We start from the raw sequence: 22,658 nt of genomic DNA on the forward strand, positions 1-22,658 counted from the left end.
CTTCAGCACTGTAGCCAGGCTGACAAACAGTCAGAGCTCTGTTGAGCCAACCATCCCTTTAACGTTAACTAGTAATGACTTCATGAACTTCTTCACAAATAAAATTTTAATCATTAGAGAAAAAATTACCAATAATCATCCCACAGATGTAATATTATCTACAGCTACTTTCAGTACCATTGGTGTTCATTTAGACTCTTTTTCTCCAATTGATCTTTCTGAGTTAACTTCAATAATTACTTCCTCCAAACCATCAACGTGTCTTTTAGACCCCATTCCTACAAAACTGCTCAAAGAAGTCCTGCCATTAATTAATGCTTCAATCTTAAATATGATCAACCTATCTCTAATAATCAGCTATGTACCACAGGCCTTCAAGCTGGCTGTAGTTAAACCTTTACTCAAAAAGCATAATAATAATAATGGATTGCATTTATACAGCGCTTTTCTAGGCACCCAAAGCACTTTACAATTCCACTATTCATTCACTCTCACACACTGGTGGAGGCAAGCTACAGTTGTAGCCACAGCTGCCCTGGGGTAGACTGACAGAAGCGAGGCTGCCATAACCGCCTACTGGTGTTGGCCAGAGGGGCCAACACCAGTAGGCGGTAGGGTAAAGTGTCTTGCCCAAGGACACAACGACCAGGACAGAGAGAGCAGGGGGAATCGAACCGGCAACCTTCCGGTTACAGATGAGCTTCCCAATCCCCTGAGCCACGGTCCCCACGGCATCGCTAGACCCAGCTGTCTTAGCTAATTATAGGCCAATCTCCAACCTTCCTTTCATATCAAACATCCTTGAAAGAGTAGTTGTCAAACAGCTAACAGATCATCTGCAGAGGAATGGCTTATTTGAAGAGTTTCAGTCAGGTTTCAGAGCTCATCACAGCACAGAAACAGCTTTAGTGAAGGTTACAAATGATCTTCTTATGGCCTCTGACAGTGGACTCATCTCTGTGCTTGTCCTGCTAGACCTCACTGCAGCGTTCGATACTGTCGACCATAATATCCTATTAGAGCGATTAGAGCACGCTGTAGGTATTACAGGTACTGCACTGCAGTGGTTTGTATCATATCTATCTAATAGACTCATATTTGTTCATGTAAATGGAGAGTCCTCTTCACACACTGAGGTTAATTATGGAGTTCCACAGGGTTCAGTGCTAGGACCAATTCTGTTTACATTATACATGCTTCCCTTAGGCAGCATCATTAGAAGACATAGCATACATTTACACTGCTATGCTGATGACACCCAGCTCTATCTATCCATGAAGCCAGGTAACACACACCAATTAGTTAAACTGCAGGAATGTCTTAAAGACATAAAGACCTGGATGGCCGCTAACTTTCTGCTTCTTAATTCAGATCAAACTGAGGTTATTGTACTCGGCCCTGAAAATCTTAGAAATATGGTATCTAACCAGATTCTTACTCTGGATGGCATTACCTTGGCCTCCAGTAACACTGTGAGGAACCTTGGAGTCATTTTGACCAGGACATGTCCTTCAATGCACATATTAAACAAATATGTAAGACTGCTTTCTTCCATTTGTGCAACATCTCTAAAATTAGAAATATCCTGTCTCAGAGTGACACTGAAAAACTAGTTCATGCATTTATTACTTCCAGGCTGGACTAGTGTAACTCATTATTATCAGGAAGTCCTAAAAACTCCCTGAAAAGCCTTCAGTTAATCCAAAATGCTGCAGCAAGAGTCCTGACAGGGACTAGAAAGAGAGAGCAGATTTCTCCTGTATTGGCTTCCCTTCATTGGCTTCCTGTTAAATCCAGAATTCAAAATCCTGCTCCTCACATACAAGGTCTTAAATAATCAGGCCCCATTTTATCTTAATGACCTTGTAGTACCATATCACCCTATTAGAGCACTTGGCTCTCACACTGCAGGCTTACTTGTTGTTCCTAGAGTATTTAAAAGTAGAATGGGAGGCAGAGCCTTCAGTTTTCAGGCCCCTCTTCTGTGGAACCAGCTTCCAGTTTGGATTCAGGAGACAGACACTATCTCTACTTTTAAGATTAGGCTTCAAACTTTCCTTTTTGCTAAAGCATATAGTTAGGGCTGGACCAGGTGACCCTGAATCCTCCCTTAGTTATGCTGCAATAGACGTAGGGTGCCGGGGGATTCCCATGATGCATTGAGTTTTTCCTTTCCAGTCACCTTTCTCACTCACTATAGACCTCTCTGCATTGAATCATATGTTATTAATCTCTGTCTCTCTTCCACAGCATGTCTTTATCCTGTCTTCCTTCTCTCACCCCAACCAATTGAATTGAATTGATACTTATCAACTGAGAAAACAAACAATGGTTTAGCATTAATCATTGGTTGAATCTCCTAATCGAGCACATATCAATGGAAAGCATATCTACCTTCTAAAAAAAATATGACATGCTTCATGAAAACATGGTCTTGACTCATTAACTCATTACATACAACTACCAAATCTCGATTTTGTCTCTGATGAAGGACATTTTCCATTGTTACACTGGTGTATTCATCCTTTCTAGAACGTTTGGTTTCCGGGTCTGATCATGGTGCACTTTGCTGGCCTATTGGGGATATGGATATTATGAAGATCATGGACATTTCTTCCCAAATGTGCACATTCAGGCAGGAACACATGCACACACAAAGTAAGAAAAATGTGTTTGTGAAAACTACTTAAAAAATAAAGAAAAATATATATTTTTTAATAAAACAATCAAATTTATGTGTTTTCTTCTTACGTTTTCTTTGTGCTGCTGTTTATGGCTTAAAAAAATTCCATATGTTCAGATTTTTTGGGGGGGTTTCATTGATATACATCGTCCAAATGATGTCATGTCAGATTATGGAGGAAGGAACAGCTGGCATACCCTAGAAACAGGAAGTGAATATTTGTCAAATTTAGCTCACGTTCTCCGACCTTCAGCTCAAGTTAAACTGAAGACTTTAACCCCACACTTTAGTACGGGTCTGGGCCGAGATTTTACCTGAAATAGAAATGCAATATCATCATAAAGAACACAGCAGTTTAATTTTGACAGTTTAATTTAAAACACAGCAGGACCAACAGCCAATGAAACATCAGAACACACAGATCATTTCAACACAGACATCATCCAATGAGAAGACAAAAAAAACAAAACACCCAATCAGGACATCGTGACACAAAGCCTGCCCAACAACAGCTCACCGTGCCCATTGGTGAGGGCAGGGATTACACCAAATAGGTTTTGTTTGTTTGTTTGTTGACCACAAACAGTAGCACACTTTATAAATGAAGCTGGGTCAGGTGAAACTGTTCAGAAAGGACAGGTGAGTCAGCTGAGCTGCTCACCAACAGGTGCACATGTGATGGTTGAGGGACTGTCTCTCTGCTGGCCAAGTCCTCAATGCCAACAGCGTGAGCAGGTGCTTCCTGTTTCTGGGGTCTCTGCTCTCAGATGTCGAAGTTTGTTGTTGCTAAGACGGTGACATCAGATCACCATGAGGGATTCACACGGACATTTTTGTAATTCAGCAATTTTTACAGACAGAAAATTACATACAGTTTATAGTGCTGTGACAATAAGTATCAAGTAACGACAAGAACCCTGAAAAAATGTAAAAATGTATACAAAGATTTGTAAGAAAGAACTGACCTTGCCAGAAATAAAGATGTTAGAGGAATGCAGAATGGTTTTTTTTTAATCTTACAGTGTAAATTTATTAATAACAATTTTATTAATCATACCGCCTTAAAAAAACCCATTGATCATTATTGTGTTTCATCTACTGTGTGAGTAGAGTCTGGAAGACTTCAAGTCAGTGGCAAAAAGTCCCAAAGCAGTTTAACATCATGTGATCAGTTGAGAAGGGTTGTCACTTCCTGTTTATGACATTTTGAGCCCTTGATAATTTCAATCTCGGTTAGTAATCAGGCGGTATTTTGAGAAACTGAAGGAGCTACACCAACATCCCCTACAACTCCCAGAGTACATCAAATGGCCAATCAAACTGCCAAGTCTCCTAGTTTGCCATTTTCTACAGCAGATGAGAATTTCTGGAAAACTTGTAAAAGTCAGATTTCTTAATGGGGTCTATAGGTTTGTTTCCAGGAATCAAACACAAACTGAAGTTAAAGGATCACACTGTAAACACACACTGAAGAGAAAACACACTATTAAAAACACCTGCAAAAGCTGAGAGCCACCAAGGTCAGACCTTCATAGACGTAGACTCCATAAACATTAATTCCATAGACATGGGCTTCGCAGCCCTGGACTCCACAAATTGTGGACTCTACAGACCAAGAATCCAAAGACCAGCACACTGCACAGCAGGACTCCATAGGCCTGGATGTGACAGACCTCGAAGGTTCCTTGTGGTACCTGACACCAAGTCTTCAGGGTTGCTGAGTCTGGTTCCTGGAAGCAATCCACTTAAGCTGGGCATACACTGTGCGATTGTTTCAGTCGCGTTATTCAGCTTCTGCTCAAACTGCACAATTGACTCGCAGGGGTTATAAGTTGGTAGGTCACGATGCAGGGTCTCACACTATACCGCCCGATGCTCTGATGCGACCTGAGTGCTCACACTGTGCCTCCATAAAATGAAGGTTATAACAGAAAATCTGTCGCTCGCTCTCCCTCTCTGTCTTTCACTCACACAGACACGCACCACCACCATCAACTTTGCTAAATTGCTAATGAAAAACATTGATCAGGCAGCTGTGATTGAGCAGCAATGTAAATCCAACTATTTTCACGGTTGTTGTGGTCGTGATAATTTTGTGAGGCCACATCAAAAAGGCTCGGATGAGCCAAAGTTTTACAAGTTGTGCCTCCATCGCTCGTGTCCAGATCACACGCTGCACAGCCGTGCTGCTCCGTCTTTTCACTTTCATTTCTGTGTTTGCACGTGCGCAGTGTGAGAGGCTGCGGTGACGCCCTCACGACGGCCGACAGGATTTCAAACAGGTTTGATTTTCTTACGACCAAACGATTGATGATTGGGAGCTGGTCGTGAGGTGTTAATCGCTTCTCGTTACTCCACATATACTACACGACACACGATGAAGGCGAAACTCGGGCCGATCACCAAAACGGTCGCATGACTGAAAAATCAGCTCAAAACGAGCCAAAAAAAAATCGCACAGTGTATGCCCAGCTTTATCAGGACCTGACTAAACTCGCTGATATTTGCAAGCTTGATGTTATCATATCATCCACCTTTTTCCCTTTACATATGAAAGGTCAGAGGATTGTGGCTCACTATTCTCATTGTTTTTACATTCATGCTTACCTTTACAGAGGAGGTAGAGCCTCTAAAGAGCTCATGTATTCACTCCTTTTTGGGGTTTTTTGTTTGTTTCTCAGATTACACAAATGAAGTTTGGGTTTTCTGAGTTTGTCTGTAGATTAGTTCAGTATTTGTCTTTACACAGTTATCTGCCCTCAGAGTGCCCTTCTGGTTTAAAATGTGTTTATTCACTAATCTCTTTGTTTATGGTCTTTTATCTACTTGTTATTGTTTTTAATCTGTTATTATGGTCCATTTTAAGTCTAGGAAGCTGCAGTGCTGATGAAGTTTGAATGAATAGTCTTTACAGGACAAAGAAACAGTCAGACAGATGAACATTTGTTTTTGTGCTCTGGTTTTCGTTTCTGTCAGTTAGGATGAATGAGACTATGAATTAGATCCAGTCCAGCAGATCCAGATGATGAAGTGCAGTTCACCCTAGAAAATGGTCTAATGTTGGTTCAGGTTCATACTGACCTGACAATTTACAAAGTCTAGAACCATGCGAATCTACTGAGAATGATGGTTCTGGTCCCATTCAGGTTTGTCCAACAAAACCACAGACAGTTTGATAGTCCCGGTTCACTTTGTTAAACAAGACATGAGTCTAAATCCAGGAATCAGGAGGCATGAGTGCAGTGAGACAGGAGTTCCCGGAAGGTTTTCTGAAGATTTGGAAGGAGCTAAAAGGGTTCTATAAATGTTGTAGATGGTTCTGTGAGGTTCTTTCTCAGACATGTTCTCATCTCATCTTCCTCAGTCTGGTTCTGTTCTCTTTCTCTCGTTTCTTTAAGGCTGTGATGTAATGGCTAAAGAGTACTTCCTGTTCCTTCTTCCTGGTGAGAGTGCTGAATCGCTGGTCATCCCGATAACGAACACAAAACTCCTTAAAGGTTGTTCTGGAGAAGAAAAACAAAACAGGAACATTCATATTTTGATATGAGAGGTGGAAACAGTAATTCTGATGGCAGCCTTTTTTGGCTCATTAAACATAATTACATGAAAAATGATTTTATTTTAACTGATAATAAGAGAACCTCAATAAGGAATGAGGAACCAAAAGCATTAAACTGAGCTGAATGTATAAACTGCTTAATAAATTTTAGATACTTTAAATCATTTACGTTATGGCGAGAGTAAAACTATGAAACATGAAACTTGAAGGATTCTGGGGGAAAGTGACTCTTAGTGCTGTATGCCGCCCGTTCTATGGCGACTACGTCTCACAGGGTTTATGACCATTATGTCCTTCATGTGCCCAGAGATTATTTATACATTTCAGTATAGCTGTGTTAAAACATTCAACTGATGTGACGTGTGTGGCTTGTAGATAGTTGTGTCAGAACCACAGTGTACTTAGTGATTACCTCAGGCAGGAGAAACCTGAGAAAGAAGAGGAGCAAGAACAAGAACATCACTAAAGTACAGGCCCCTGCATGACATGTACCACCGTCCGACAGAAGAAGTGGCTCACACCCAGAAACTGTTATGGTCCAGCATTTTCTTTATTATTATGATCTTATGTTCTAGTTTATTCTGATTACGTATTCAGGTTAAGACGTTCTATTTGGTTTTAGTTTCCGTTCTCGGTCAGTATCATGTCTCTGAGTTCTGTCAGTGTATATTTCCTGTTTTACATTGAAGCCCTGTGTCTCTTGTCTCGTCATGTTAATTAGCATCAGCTGCTCCTCCTCCTGTTTTGCCACTCCTCATCTCCTTCCGTGTATATATACTGTGTGTTTATGGCGTTATTTTTGTGCCACTATTCTGAGCGCACGTAAAAAAAAATTGCAGGTGCAAGTGTTGCATTTTGAGGAGAAATTTATTTTGAGCGAAGAAAAGCTAAATTTGAGTGAACAAAATTCATTCCTGCGTGCAAAAAATGTATTTCAGTGTTTGCTATTATCCACACACACACACACACACACACACACACACACACACACACACACACACACACACAGTAGCAGCCCCTCTCGCTCAGTTTTTGCATTTGCGCTTGCTCGCAATGTGTTGCTCGCGCTCTCAACATTTCTGCCCGTGCACGCTCAACTCTCTGTGTACACCGTTATATTTGTGCCACAAAACCAGCCAATCACAGACTTGGATGCAAAAAAATCTGATTGGCTGTTCTGGTCTCCAATCAGCTCGAAATGACGAAATGCAATATCCCAGAATACATTTCGTCCAAAACTCAAACGAGGCAGTGGCGGAGGAGCACAGAGTGCGGAGTTTGAAATATTACTCTTTCTGGATCACAAAATAAACTTTTAAGATATTTTCATGCGAGGATGGTGCTGTGTAAACTTCTAATATCTGCTCGATTTATCAAGACATCACATATTTGCATAAGTGCTCTAATGTTTTCGGAGATGCCTGTTACCCACCAGCTGACCGGGTGGTCACTCGGGTTAAACATAATATATAAGGCTGAACTGACAAAAAATCACCGACTACACCACCAGGTATTACAGGAAAACCATAAAACCTTTGAACTAAAACAAACGCTGTTGTGACAGTGATGCACACTGTCTTGTTGGTATATTTGTATGATTTGCATGCATTTGCACCAGCTGACCGCATAGCTGGACTGGCCGTTGGGCATACCAGGCATTTGCCCGGTGGGCCAATGGTGATTTTTCATTTTTATGTTTGTTTGTTTGTTTTTGTAACGGTATAAACAATGAAAGGTGGTGGATTAGCAAACTGGTCATGATCAACTCTGGGCTGGACCAATTACAATACATCAGTATTGAAGTGAAAAGGAATTTTTAAAAAAAAAAATTTTTTTACGTGCGCTCAAATTTATTTTACGTGTGCTCAGAATAGTGGCACAAAAATAACGCCATATGTGTTTGCCTGTGCTCGTTGTTGGTGTTTCTCTGCTTCTCATGCCCTGCATTTCCTGGTCATCATACCCTGTGTTCACACTGTGTGTCATCCTATGTTTCTCTCTGCTATGTGTTCAGGTTTGTTTTGCTAGCTGTCCCTGTTTGTTATCACTCGTAAATAAACGCTCACTTGCATCTAGCCATTGCCTGCTTTTGGGTCCTTCTCTCATTTTCACACGACTGCCGTCACAGCCATGACAGAAATCCTACCAGTGGCTGGACAAAGCTGGACTGAAAGACAGCACAGAGGCACTAATCATGTCAGCACAGGAACAAGCTCTGAGCACAAGATCCATAGAGGCTGGGGTCTATCACACCAGGCAAGACCCCAGGTGCAGGCTGTGTAAAGATGAGACAATCCAGCACATAACAGCAGGGTGCAAGATGCTAGCAGGCAGGACATACATGGAACGCCATAACCAAGTGTCCAGCATAGTGTACAGGAACATCTGTGCCGAGTATGGCCTGGAAGTCCCAAGGTCACAATGGAAGATGGTTTCATGGTTCTGGGTCATTTGACCCAGCGTTTTGAGTTTTCTTGTGTTTATGTCTGTTGTCTCATCCTGGACTGTGGTTCTGACACAACTATCTACAAGCCACACACGTCACATCAGTTGAACGTTTTAACACAGCTATACTGAAATGTATAAATACTCTCTGGGCACATGAAGGACATAATGGTCATAAACCCTGTGAGACGTAGTCGCCATAGAACAAGCGGCATACAGCACTAAGAGTCACTTTCCCCCAGAATCCTTCAAGTTTCATGTTTCATAGTTTTACTCTTAACGTCTTATGTATTATTTGGTTTACTGGTTAGTTCTGAGTTCATTCTAATTACATGTTTGAATTTACTTGTGATTAGTTTATTAGGTTCCCCTTGTGTCTTTGTCCTCTGTGTCCCTCTCTGTGTGCCTGTGTTTCTGCGCGTGTGTGTCTTTGTGTCTTGTCTTCCCAATCTGTTCCCATGTTCCCCTCCTCGCCTTCATTCCCTGCCTCTCCCGTCTGTCCTGTTTGTACATGTTCCCCCTTGTGTCTGATTATATCTGTCATGTGTGTTTTCCCCAACCCCCGTCATATCCTATGTATATGTTCCATAGTTATGTCCATGTCTCCCATTTCCACTTCCCTGTTCCCTTCTTAAGTCTGAGTGTCTTAGTCTGCTTATTTCCTGTTTTATTTTGACGGTCTCATGGTCAATGTTCAGTGTATTTAGTTTTTCTTCCCCTGTGGCATCATGTTCATTTGTGTCAGCTGTGTTTCCACTTCCCTCGTTAGCCTTCAGTGTATTTAAGTCCTCTGTCTCCCTCTGTTCACTGTCAGATCGTCTGTCAACCTTCCCAAGTATCAAGTGTTTATGCTTTTCCTAGTGTTTCTGGTTTTCATACATTTAGTTTTCCCAGTGTAGTTTTTTTTTTATTAGTTTCTCATGTAGTTGGTTTTCATGTTTGGTTAATGTTCTGTTTCTGGGGAGTCACGTGATAGAGTGTTTGGGAATGGCTGTGCCATAGAGAGTCTCTGACCCCCGTCAACTTTACATTAGTTTCAAAAAATTTAGATGCTCTTAAATAATACATTTCTGGACTGTTGTGACTTGCTAGGTCAGCGTGCTTGAATGTATTGAGAGATATAGCTACAGGATCGTGTAAACTCCACGGTTGCAGTGGGGGAAACTAATGTTAGCAGTGCTAATGTTAGCCCTGCTAGCCAAGAAGAAGGAACCAAGATGGATATAAGTAGTTTGTTCACCGAAATGACTAAGCTTGGAGCTATCCTAACTGGTGTTGCAGCCGATGTATCTCACATCGAGTCAGACATGATGGAATTTAAAAACGCTATAAGTGCAATCCAAATATGGATGACCGAAGCTGAGGGCCGCATCTCAGATGTGGAAGGCAAGATGAGGAGCATAACAGAAGATGATGGCAAAAATCTTAAAAAGCTTGAACAACTATGGGCCCGAGTACACGACCGGGAAAACAGAAACCGCAGAAAGGACATTCGGCTTATCGGTCTGGAAGAGGGTCTGGAAAGTGGTGGCAGCATAAATGATTATGTGATGAAGATACTCACTGATGGCCTGGGTCTACAGGGGAAGAATATGAGCTGGAAAGATGCCACTGAAGTACGAGATTGCGATTGGGACCTGGTCAACCACCTCGAACCGTGCTGGTGAGATTTCTCCATTACACCGCACGACAAAAAGTTCTCGTGACCACTAAGCAGAAGGAAGGCATAATGTGGGAGAACTGCCGCTTTTCATTTTATGAAGATATGACCGTGGAGCGAGCGGCACAGAGGAAGCTTTTCTCCCCAGTGATGAAGAAGTTATGGCAGCATCAGATAAAGCACACCCTGGTACATCCAGCAAAGCTTCGATTAACATGGAAAGGTCAGCAGAGCTTCGACAAAGGCAGAGAAATTCGTGTGTGAGAACTTCCGAGATGTGGTGGAGTAAGGGGCCAGCAAGCTAAACTACGTGGATGGGAGCGCATCATTAATAATTTTCTAAGACGGGGCGGGCTCCCTGAGGCATCGCCATGACAGCAGGAGGAGAGGAGATCACTGTCCAGGGGACCATCATGAACCAGAGATGGTTTTGCCCACAGGGTTTTCGTCATGTTCCTTTTTTGGACAGCACTATTTCATTTGTTATGTTTGTTATTTTTTATTATTTATTTTGGTAGAGATTGTATAGGTGAAGTACTGTTCTTGTTTAAATTTGTGTCCTGGTTCAAGCAGGGTTGTCATCAAACGTTTAATGGTTATGGGCTGAAGATTTAAGGCTTATAGATACTCCACCATGGTATAGTCATGGGGAATATGGATGCTAATATTGTGTCATGGAATATAAATGGCTATGGCACACCAGTCAAAAGAAAAAAAGTGCTTAGCTACCTCAAGTGAAGCATTGAAATTAAAAAGGGATTGGGTTGGGAAAGTATTTCATAACTCAGTATCAAGCAAGAGTCGCGGTGTCATGATAGTTATTCATAAAAGACTAAACTTTGTGTTACTGCAGGAAAGCCGGGATAAGGATGGGCGAGTGTTAGCTCTGCAGGCTCTCATTAATGGAGTTCAGGTTGTTCTGTGCAATATTTACGCCCCAAACAGGGATGACCCTAATTTTATACATGAGGTTAACAAGATGTGGCGGAACATGAAGGTCCAGATCTTGTTAGGTTTAATAATGTGATGGACGAATACATTGAGAGAAGTGCCATTAATGCAACCCCAAGAACTAGAACAGAGACAGCGTTAGATGCTTTAAAAGAAGACCTCAGTGTGGTAGATATTTGGAGGGTTGTTCACACTATGGAAAGAAAATGCACCTTTTATTCTTATTCACATAAAACATATTCCCGAGTAAATTATTTTTTAATTTCTAAATCATGTGTTCATTTAGTAATAAACTATAACTTAGGTGTGATCGCTTTAACAGACCACACGCTGGTAGAACTGCACATAAGTCTAAATGTTGAAAATAACAGAATGGGTAGGTGGAGACTAAACTCAAGCATATTGCAGGACGAAAAATTTGTATCAACCCTAAAAGAGGATATAAGATATCTTTTAGAGGTGAAACTTGGATCTACGGACAGGCTGGCCACTGCATGGGATGCTTTGAAGGCATTTATTCATAGAAAGTGTATAGGTTAGTGTTCTAAGAAAAACAAAGAAAATTAAAGCTGCAAGCAGCGTTATGAGGGCCCTCGCACCCCCGGCGCGTCGAGCCACGCCCAACTCCTACAACCAGCACATCCGATCTGATGTCAGATTGATGGAATTCATGCATTTAACCACCAGCTCAAATTTCATCTCATTCAATCGTGATTATAGTCGTCCCACTAGGTGGCACTCTAACCATTAATGACAAATGGAATAACAAACATTTCCGAGCTCGAGTCTCATCACGCCTGCGAACTTTGGGAGAGATTGGACATTGTGTTTTTGAGTGACAGCAGATTGCTGCTTTTTGGCGAGTGATTGAAACTCCACGTGCCGCCATGACCACCCTGTTTCCCTGAACGTAAAAAGCTTCGCAATTTAACATCACAAAGGTCTTTAGATTACACGCACTGGAGATCGCATCAATATGATGAAATTCCTTAGAGGAGTTCGTCAAAGTATGAGGCCTGAAAAGAAGGGAAAATGTCGCCAAAATTACACATTAATTTTAAAATGGCTGACTTCCTGTTGGATTTGGGATATTGCTCCAAGAGACTTTTTTTGTACATCTTGATATCTCCTATGAGCTCACCAGGTTTAAGACTCATACATAAAACACAGAGCAGGGTCTGTTGTTTCGGAAATTTGTAGGGGGCGCAGTGGAGCCATTTTGCGCTATTCAATGAAAATGATCACATAACAAGATAGCTGTCATCACATTGGAGGTGTGCGCCAAATTTCAAGACTTTTTAAACTTTCCAAGCCCCTCAAAAGCCACTTCATCTTTCATGGTAAACCGCGTTGCCACCAGGGTGCGCCGTTCAGTTTAAAGTCACAATTTTCTCACTGAAGCATCATGAAGGACGGATGGTGATATTCACCGCTTTTGAGGTGGCCACGATGAACCCGTGAAAATCAGTACAACAAAATGAAAGACATGACATTTCCTGTTGCCACTAGGTGGCGCTCTGCATATTACTGAAAATGGGCACATCAATCTGTTCAGGGCGGGTCTGACATCATCCCTTTAAAGTCTGGTACTGATCAGACTGGATTTCATTGAGTTATACTAATTTGTTTCTTCATGGCGAGACATCAAAGTTCGCCATGCTGCTGGGGCCACACCCTTTCGCGAAAAGTCACAGTTTTCACTGTAACCCAAGAACAACTGCTTAAGGCTTTCCTGTAGAAATTTTAGGCTGCAAATGTCACCCATAACAATACTGTACACCAAAGTGTAAAACATGACATTTCCTGTTGCCACTAGGTGGCGCTGTCCCTGGTGTCAAATATGGCAGTTGAAATATGTTCAGGGGTGGAGCCTTATCATATGTGTGCTCTTTGGTCGAGGTCGGACCATGTATGAGGGAATGAGAGACAATAAGATTTTCATGGCGAGTCATCGAAATTCACCGTGGCGCCACGGCCTCACCGTATCGCGAAAACTCAAAAGCTCCACAATTTAACATGGCATGGAAATGACAAAATTAGAGCCAAAATGTCACCTTCACCTCTAAATTGCTGACTTCCTGTTGGGTTTGCGTCAATGGGCCCACTGACTTTTTTGTTTGTCTTGGCATGATACACATGTGTGCCAAATTTCATACATGTAGCTCAAACGATGTGTTCGTAGGGCTGCATTTAACAACACATAGGTGGCGCTACAGAGCCATTTCCTAGTGTTCATACGTAAAACCATTAAAATACAAAATTTTTCATCAGACCTGGCATGTGTGCAAAATTTCATGAGTTTTTGAGCATGTTAAAGCCCTCAAAAAGGCCCTTGTTTTGCCTGAATAATAATAATAAGAAGAAGAAACGGAGCAGATACAATAGGGCCTTCGCACTCTCAGTGCTCGGGCCCTAATAAGGAAAAGATACAAATTTTGGAGGAAAATACAGGTAAATTGGGGGAAAAAAAGTAGCAGAAAAATTTCATTATAATAAATTGAAAGAGATCAGAATCAGAAAGACTTTATTTATCCCCAAGGGGTAATTAACATACAACAGAGCAGCATAACGTTGAAGATAAGGACAATAAGAACAGGCAATAAGAGTGAAATAATAAATACACAGAATATACAGTATATACAGTTTTAAAATTAAAGTGACTGAAAGGTGAATAAATAACTGTAAGTGACTAAAAGTGAATAAAGTGTCGGTAGTATAAAAAGAGTGTGGGGTAGTTTCTGTTTCTGGTGTGGGAAATGGTCTTATCTGCTGGTGTTAAAAAGCAGAGCTGGTTTGGGGACAAAGGTGGCTCTCCTCCTCTCAGTCCTGCAGGAAATGCAGCGGAGGCGTCGCCCAGAGGGGAGCCATTGAAATGCAGGGTGAAGAATGTGAGATGAGAGAAGAATGATTTTGGCTGCCTGTCTAAGGGCCTGTTGGCTGAAAACCTGTGCCAGAGTTCTGACAGGCCAATGATTTTAGAGCACACTGATGCAGTGTGCTGCAGTCTGTTCCTGTATGAAGGCTGAGGGAGTGGAACCAGCAGGTGATGGAGAAGGTCATGATGCTTTCCAGGAAGGCGTAGTAGAAAGTCATCATGATGGGTGTGCTGACTCCAAAGGAGTTGAGTTTCCTAAGGAGGTATATCTTGATGCATTCTCAATCATCCAGGAAAGTAAATCTCCAAAAAGTTGATTCTGTTCATCTGGACGTAGCGTTTTGTGGGAGAAACGTTTCGTCACTCATCCAGGTGACTTCTTCAGTCTCAGCTGACTGCAGGTTTCCAATCTTATAAACAGTACATTTGCATAATGACTGAAACCAGCCCACTGAAGGAACAATGGGCTGGGAGGTCAGTTCCTTAATCATAATTATGCAAATTCTCATGACCATTGATCAACAACCACTGACCAAAACCCACTGATCAACAACCACTGATCAATAACCATGAGTAGCATTCACAGAGAGTTGGGGAATGGCTGCAATCACAGCATTGTAAGATGGTGACAGATGAACCCTTAGGCCCCCTCCTCGATTCAGAGATGGTCTTTCCCTTTTCACGTAAATGGCCTCCTTGACTCCGCCCTCAAACCAGCGTTCCTCCCTGTCCAGGATGTGTACATCCTCATCATTGAAAGAGTGTCCACTGGCCTGTAGGTGTAAACAGACTGCAGAGTCCTGGCCTGACGAGGTAGCTCTTCTGTGTTGTGCCATCCGCTTCGCCAGAGGTTGTTTGGTTTCCCCGATGTATAAATCCTGGCAATCCTCCTGCACTTAACAGCGTACACTATGTTACTCTGTTTGTGTCGGGGGACCCGATCCTTGGGGTGGACCAGTTTTTGGCGCAGCGTGTTTTGGGGTTTAAAAGCCACAGAGACCCGGTGTTTAGAAAAAATGCGTCTCAACTGCTCCGATACTCCTGACACATACGGGATCACTACAGGTTTTCGCTTAGTCAGTGGTTGACCTTCTCTCCTGGATCGGCTGGAGCTTTCTTTAGGTGCCTTCCCAGCTTTGACAAAAGTCCAGCTGGGATAACCACATTTACTCAGGGCCTTCTTGATGTGCTGTTCTTCTGCCTCCCTGGCCGCTGTGTCAGTGGGGATGGTGTTCGCTCTGTGTTGTAGCGTCCTGATAACACCCAGTTTGTGCTCCAGTGGATGATGAGAGTCAAACCTAAAAACTGGTCCACCCAACTCTCTGTGAATGGTACTCATGGACATTGATCAGTGGTTGTTGATCAGTGGGTTTTGGTCAGTGGTTGTTGATCAATGGTCATGAGAATTTGCATAATTATGATTAAGGAACTGACCTCCCAGCCCACTGTTCCTTCAGTGGGCTGGTTTCAGTCATTATGCAAATGTACTGTTTATAAGATTGAAACCTGCAGTCAGCTGAGACTGAAGAAGTCACCTGGATGATGACGAAACGTTTCTCCCACAAAACGCTACGTCCAGATGAACAGAATCAACTTTTTGGAGACTAAGGAGGTATAGCCGTTGGTGGCACCTCCTGAGAATCTCCTCTGTGTTGGCAGAGAATTTCAGGAGGTTGTCAAAGATGGTTCCCAGGTATTTGTACTCCTCAACTACCTCCACTGGCTTCCCGTGGATGGTGGTGGTGACTGAAGCAGCCAGATCCCTCTGCCTACTGGAGAAGGTCACCACCATCTCTTTGGTTTTGCTCACGTTCAGTTCAAGTTTGGAGCTGTCACACCACTCTACAAACTCCTGCAGAGTGGGCCCGTGGTGTTGTGAGGGGCCTGACAGCAGTGACAGGAGAATTGTGTCGTCAGCACATTTAACCAGGTGACAGTTGGGCTGTGTGGATCTGCAGTCATCAGTGTAGAGGATGAAGAGCAGGGGGGAGAGCACACAGTCCTGGGGGAGCCAGTGGGGGTGGAACGGAGACCGGAAAGAGAGTTGTTGCCCCGAACTCTCTGAGTCCTGTTAGTCAAAAAGTCCAATATCCACAGGATTAGCTGATCATCCAGGTGAAATCAGGTGGAAAGTTTAGTGGCCAGGATATGAGGCTGCAGAGTGTTGAACGCTGATGAAAAATCAACAAACAGAAGCGGAGGAGTCAGGGAGCTCCAGATGTTTGTGGATGGAGTCCAAGATGAAGATTTTTGCGTCATCTACACCTCTGCATGGACGGTAAGCAAAGTGGAGTGGGTCCATCAGGGGGTCAGTTGCTCTTACGATGTGCTGTTTTATGATCTTCTCTGCGGAGCGGAAAAGTCGGAGGCTGGGCTGCAGCTGCATCCGCAGCTGGATGAGGGAGTCCCTGGTGTAGGTGAGCCTTGGGGTCATGTCGAAGTGTTGGAAACAAGTCCGAAAAATCACAAAAATGAGGAAAAGGAAAAGAATACAAATATACCGAGTAGACGGCGAAATACAACAACAAAAAGAGCATTAAAGTTAGAAAAAGAGCAGCGACCCGGAACTGGATCTCGGAGATTTGTCAGTTTAAGTATATCCTTCATGAAATCTATAACAAAAAAGCGGAATATGCCCACTTTCATCTTAAAACTAATTTTTATGAGAATGGTGAGAAGACAGGCAGGCTATTAGCAAGACAACTTAAGCAAATGGACAATCAGAATGTTATTATGGCAATGAAAACGATGCTAAATTAGTTACATCCTCTTCGGAGGTCAACGTGATTTTTAAAATATTTGATCAAGTACGGATCGGCTAAATGCATTCTTTGATAAAAGGATAATACCAAAAATTTCACAAGAGGGTAGGGACAAATTGGAAACTCCCCTAACTGAGGTAGATGTAAGGAAGGTATCCATGCAGTGAAAGCTGGAAAGTCACCGGGAATAGATGGCTTCCCAGCAGAGTTTTATCACAGATTTATAGACTTCCTATGTCCACTTTTAACTGAAGTATTACACGAAGCTTTTGAATATGGACGGCTCCCTGCAAGTTTTAATCAGGCAGTAATATCACTAATCCCAAAAGGTGACAAGGATTTAGTAATGAGGGTTGTACTACCACAAATTATCCATAAACATCAAGTAGGGTTTATCAAGAATAGATCTGCTTCCGATAATATGAGATTACTACACCTGCTGTAGCTGAATAGAAATAACACAAATCCTGTATTGGCTATATCTTTAGATGCACAGAAGGCTTTTGATATGGAGTGGAGCTTTCTGTTAACGGAAAAATTTGGAAAAGGTGACAACTTTTGCAGATGATTTTTATTTTTTGTTGTTGTTGTTGTTGGTTTGTTTGCTTCTTGCTTTTGGTTCTTGTATTTGTTGTTATAAAATGCAAAATCTGATAAATACTTGAATTATAAAAACAAAAAAACAGTTCTGCTTCCGGAGCTGAATTAGCCTAGTCCTCTAATTCTTGGTGCTATGAATCATTCTCTGATGAATTTTATTCTGGTAGAAATACCTCATCTACATCTTCAGTTTGTCCCAGCGACTGGTCGATAAACAGCTGCCAGTCGAGGTGAGGTCATATTTTACAGGAACATAGCTGAATAATTAAGAGTGCTTCTCTGAATGATGAATGAGGACTACCTGCTGGTGATCTTTGCTTCCTCCAGCAGCTGTTTGAACTCTTCTCTGGCTTTCTGCAATTTACTCCTCTTCTCTTTGTACTCATCCTTCATCCTGCTCTTCACAAACTGATCAAACACCTGGACGCATACAGGTAACACTGATGTCATCGTGACATCATGACATTGCATGAAAATGTTAGAAATCAAAGTAATCTTTCATTTGCCAAACCTGTTTCCTCTGATCTGAAGTCAGCAGCAGGTATCGAGGGTCAAATACCATCTTATGAAGCTCCTTTTCCCAGGTGGAGAATGCAGACACCTGAGGAGAGCCACAGTTCAATATTTAAATTTAATGGTTCAATCTGTATTTATCCTGACAGGGTGACTCTTAATAAATCAAATTTATATGGAGGTGCATTACACATATTGACTAAGATCAATAATGCTATCTATACAGTTTTTTTTAATCTTCAAACCAACATGAGGTGAAAAAGAAACAATTTTAAACACAAATACAAAAAAGACACAAATACAGATACACGTAAAACATAATTTTAAGTCGGAGAATTGTGTCTGTGATGAAGCTCAATTCTGTCTTTCAGTGAACGAAGATCGATCATTGTTCTTCAGATAGTGGGGGTCTGATCCACCAAATCCAGCAGGATAGGAGGAATGATGGACCCAAAAGTGCAGACTCAAAACAAAGATTTATTTCTACATGACAAAAACAGAAAACTGGCTAAACTGGGAATACAGAAACTAAACTGGCAGGCAGATGGACGGAACACAAAGCGTGGGATGATGGTACAAACAGAAAAGTAGAGTGTACAAACAGAACCTAAGGATTACCTATACTGGGAGAACTAACAAAACAGACCTAAAACCTGTTGATACGGAGGGAGAAACTCAGGGAGACGACACAGAGGGAACAATCAGTGAATGAGAGACAGAAGGCAAACACAGCTGGGCAAATCAGGGCAAACGAGACGGGAAGCAAAACCTGATACAATCAGTGTTGGGCAAGTTACTTTGAAGAAGTAATTAATTATAGTTACTAGTTAATTCTTCAGAAAAGTAACTGACTTAGTAACTGAGTTACAAGACCCTAAAAGTAATTAATTACTTGAAAAGTAACTATTGCGTTACTTTTAAAAAAAAATGTTTAACCCTCTGGGGTCCAGGGTATAATTGGCCATTTTTAACTACTTTTGATGTTTCCTCTACATTTCAACTTTAAAAACTATTTACTTTGCCTTTGTTGGTATCATCCTTTTCAGCACAACCTCACGTGTCTGAATTTACAGTTATGTTTTCATTTTGACATACTGTATTAACACAATTGATCTAAAATCAGACAAACATAAAATCCGAGTAGAAAAAGTTATAATTTTTACTGTAACAACCACAAACATGTTTATTGAATCATATTTCATAACTTGAAATGCAAATATAAATTGTCAATTTTAAAATCATATGCACAAGTTTTGCAAACAACAAAGTTATTTGCATCCATTTACCTTTTACCCTTTTTTAATAACCATTTCACTAGCTGGGACCACATCCTCGGTAACGATGGGCGATGAGGGATGAGGAAGTGAAAACTGGTGCTGCGGCTTGGGGAAGGCCTCGAAGGGGACTGGCGATGGCTCTCGGGCCGGGCAGAACCCCATGTACTAACGAGAAATGAATGAAGGGAAAGGCAGAGAGGCAAGAGGAGAAGAGAGGGAAAATGGGGGGGAAGTATGGGACATGAAAATGAGAACAGCAGGTATTGGAGAAGGGGGGCTTTTATAGCCTGAGGCCGAAGGGGGCGTGAAGGAGGAGTGGTCCCGCTCCTGAAATTCAGATGATAGCTCCACTTCACTAGCTGGGACCACATCCTCGGTAACGATGGGCAATGAGGGATGAGGAAGTGTGAATGGTGCTGCGGTTTGGGGAAGGCCTTGAAGGGGACTCGCGACGGCTATCGGGCTGGGCAGGACCCCGAAGAAGGATCCCCTACAGGAGTGAAGACTGGGTGTTACGGAGGTCTTGGAGATTGTTGCGAATGTATAACTGGTAGGCTTGTGATGACCATCGACCCAGGAGCTTGATTAGGTGGTCAGGGATTCGGCGCCTAAGTTGCGGCGCCGATGTGAAAGGAATGGCCAGAGAAGAGATTTGGAGGAATCCCAGAAGACGAGAGCACTTGGCGAAAGTGTGAGAGGAACCATGACCTGGTCGGGGCGTGGCCAGATTCGGTGATGAACAGTGGATCTGTAGGTAAGGCGTGCTGAGATTTTCTGAGGTGGAGGTAATGGGTTACTGATTCGAAGGGACTTAAAGGTGAGTTTATTTTGAAGTGGTATATAGGCGTGGGGCTGCCGGATTGATTGGTTTTGCTTTGTTTGAGGGAGAAAATGAGGCAGTCTTCGAAGACTGGCTGGATGTCGCTCAAGCACGGGTGAAGAGTCGGATGGGATTTTGAAGATGAGGAGGTGAATTCGGAACAGCGTAAGAAGCCGAAGAAGGCAAGCAGGAACATGGCTTGGAGTGTGCGTGCCAGGAAGTAGTCGCTATACTTCAGCCGGAGGGTAGAGATGCAGCGATGTAGAAGATCTGAAGTTAGGGGTAAGCGGTGTAGGGTTGTGGCAGGTGACTGACGCTGGAGACCTTTGATGAGTAATGATATCTGGGACGACGTAATGGTTAGGCATGGCGAACCTGTGAGCAGTTTGGCAAAGAAATTGATGCCGCTGAGGTATGTCTTTATGGTGGGAATTTTGATGCTCAGAAACCAGAAGGCATGAGATATGAAGCTGGAAACTGTTGCGATGTTGAATGAGGGGAAGGGCAGGTTGAAGTTATTATGGAATGAACGGAACGTGTTCCAAGCGGTCCAATAGGAGGACAATGTGCTTGCTGCAAGACTATTTATGATCGCTTCTTGGGAGATGCTGATGAGTTCTGCGATGCTAGCGTTTAGATCTCGAATGTCGTGGCTGAAAATGGAGGCACTGGGGTCGGAGCTGCCTCTGCGTGGGGCCCGAGACTCTGAATGTCTGGAGGGAGAAACGAGACAGGGAGCCAGCAATGGAATTGAAATGGCCGGTAATGTGTTCTGCTCTGATTAGGAACTGGTGGGTGACTGATAGCCACATGAGCCGCCGCATGAAGGGCATGATGGAAGGGGAATTGCTTCGGCCTTTGACCTGAGTATGTCGACTACGGCGAGGTTGTCAGACCGAATGAGGATGGATCTTTTTGACCAGGAGGGGCAATGACTAGGAAGTCGTCGAGAGGGTAGACCAAAAATGGCAGCTTATGGTTGTTGGAGAGGATCCAACATAGAGCTTCGGTGAGTGAGTCGAAGAGCTTGGGGCTGCTTTTGCAACTGAAGGTCAGCCTGACTGCGAAATAATAGGCATCCCTCCACTTGACTCCGAACAAATGCCAGGAGTCGGGGTGAATCGGCAAGACCTTAAAGGCACTTGTGATGTCGGCTTTAGAAAGCCATGCGCCTCTGCTGGCGAGTTTAATGAGAGAAATGGCGTGGTTCACTGTTGAGTATTTGAGAGAGTAGTCGTCGCTGGGAATGAGACTATTTATGCTTGGAATCAGACTGCTGTGGGGAGCAGAAAGATCAACAATGATGCGCTTTTTGCCTGAGTATTTTTCTGGTGGTGATGCCCAGAGGGTTGATGTGAAAGAGGGGGAAGGGAGGTTCGGGGAAGGGACCGATCATGAAACCCTTCCTGACTTCCTTGGCGAGCAGGCTGTCGAGTGTTTCTGGGTCTTTGGGTGCTGACTGCAAGTTTTTGCAAGTGCAAGAAACCATTGGCTGGGCAACGATCCCTGGGTGGAAGCCTTCTGAAAAACCTTTTACTAGGAAGTTGACAAAGTCTGGGTTAGGGTGATTTTTTTAAGGTGTCTTTTAGTGCCGGAATGTGGATGGGTGTGGAAGCCGACAAAGCTAGTCATGGCTTGGTGGGGTTATGGGGGCATGCGGGGCGGGAATGGCCGCCACCGCAAAAGGAACAACAGTGAAGATAGCAGCATTGAGACATGACAGCCGGAGTCGTTGAAGTTATTGAAAATGGTGCGGCCTCCAAGGTGCATGATGGGCCTGCCCCGCCTGTCTGAACCTTGAGGCAAAGGCATGGTGGGGATGGAGATTGTGTTTAGGAAGTTCTGGTGCGGGAGCTGGGGTCAAGCGGGTAAGAATGGATGGATGGCGCGAGGGCTGTAGATCGGCCGTAGGACGATGCAGGCGGAAGCAGGATGTGACGGGGCGCCACACGATTTGCAGGAGCAGGAAGAACGGGCGGCGAAGACGCGGCAGTAGAGTTCCTGATCGAGACTGCCCCAGAAGGTGTCTTGGTTAAACTGCTGGAGGTGAGCGGCTGCCTGAGAAGCAAGCTGTATGTGGTACTGATAGAAGCCGGTGCCACTGAATCGTAACCAGAGATCGAGAATAATAGTCAGGTATGAGTCGAACTCTTGTCTTCGGGAGGGAAAGGCAGTGTAGAGGAAGTCTCTGTATAGTGAGAAAGCAAAAGCAAACTCGAGCGGAGTGAGCTCTTTTGCCCAAGAAGGGGCCGCAACACGTAAGATGATGGAACCGTCGTGGCCGTCGATCACCCTGGGAAGAGCAGGCTGCGTGAGAGGAGGGAGAATGAGCACAGCCAAATCTACGTATTTACTAGGGATGGGTACCGGTATTCGGTGCCATTATGGCCGAAAAGCAGCGCACATTTCGGTGCTTTATTTCGGTGCTTTTTTCCCCTTGAGATGTAATACACTTTGGATTCTAGCCAATCATTTTACCTTTCTGAGGACAGTAGGCGGGCCCAGGTACGTAA

The 22,658-nt window shown here is 43.3% G+C and overlaps 1 protein-coding gene across 4 annotated transcripts in view; it reads right to left on the reverse strand.

Moving 5' to 3' along the window:
• Positions 1-3,037: 3,037 nt before the first annotated feature.
• tcerg1l (transcription elongation regulator 1 like) overlaps positions 3,038-22,658 on the reverse strand; it is a 91,325-nt gene continuing 71,704 nt past the window's right edge. For all 4 annotated transcript variants that reach the window (XM_063482366.1, XM_063482368.1, XM_063482367.1 and 1 more), the window contains 3 exons: positions 18,047-18,136; positions 17,837-17,955; positions 3,038-6,186 (listed from right to left, as the gene is read on the reverse strand). In XM_063482366.1, coding sequence (XP_063338436.1) covers positions 6,030-6,186; positions 17,837-17,955; positions 18,047-18,136 — 366 coding nt within the window. In that variant the 3' untranslated portion in view covers positions 3,038-6,029. The remainder of the gene's footprint in view (positions 6,187-17,836; positions 17,956-18,046; positions 18,137-22,658) is intronic.

The sequence above is a fragment of the Pelmatolapia mariae genome, linkage group LG8 (genome assembly GCF_036321145.2).
Source record: "Pelmatolapia mariae isolate MD_Pm_ZW linkage group LG8, Pm_UMD_F_2, whole genome shotgun sequence".
NCBI classification, from domain to species: Eukaryota; Metazoa; Chordata; class Actinopteri; order Cichliformes; family Cichlidae; genus Pelmatolapia; species Pelmatolapia mariae.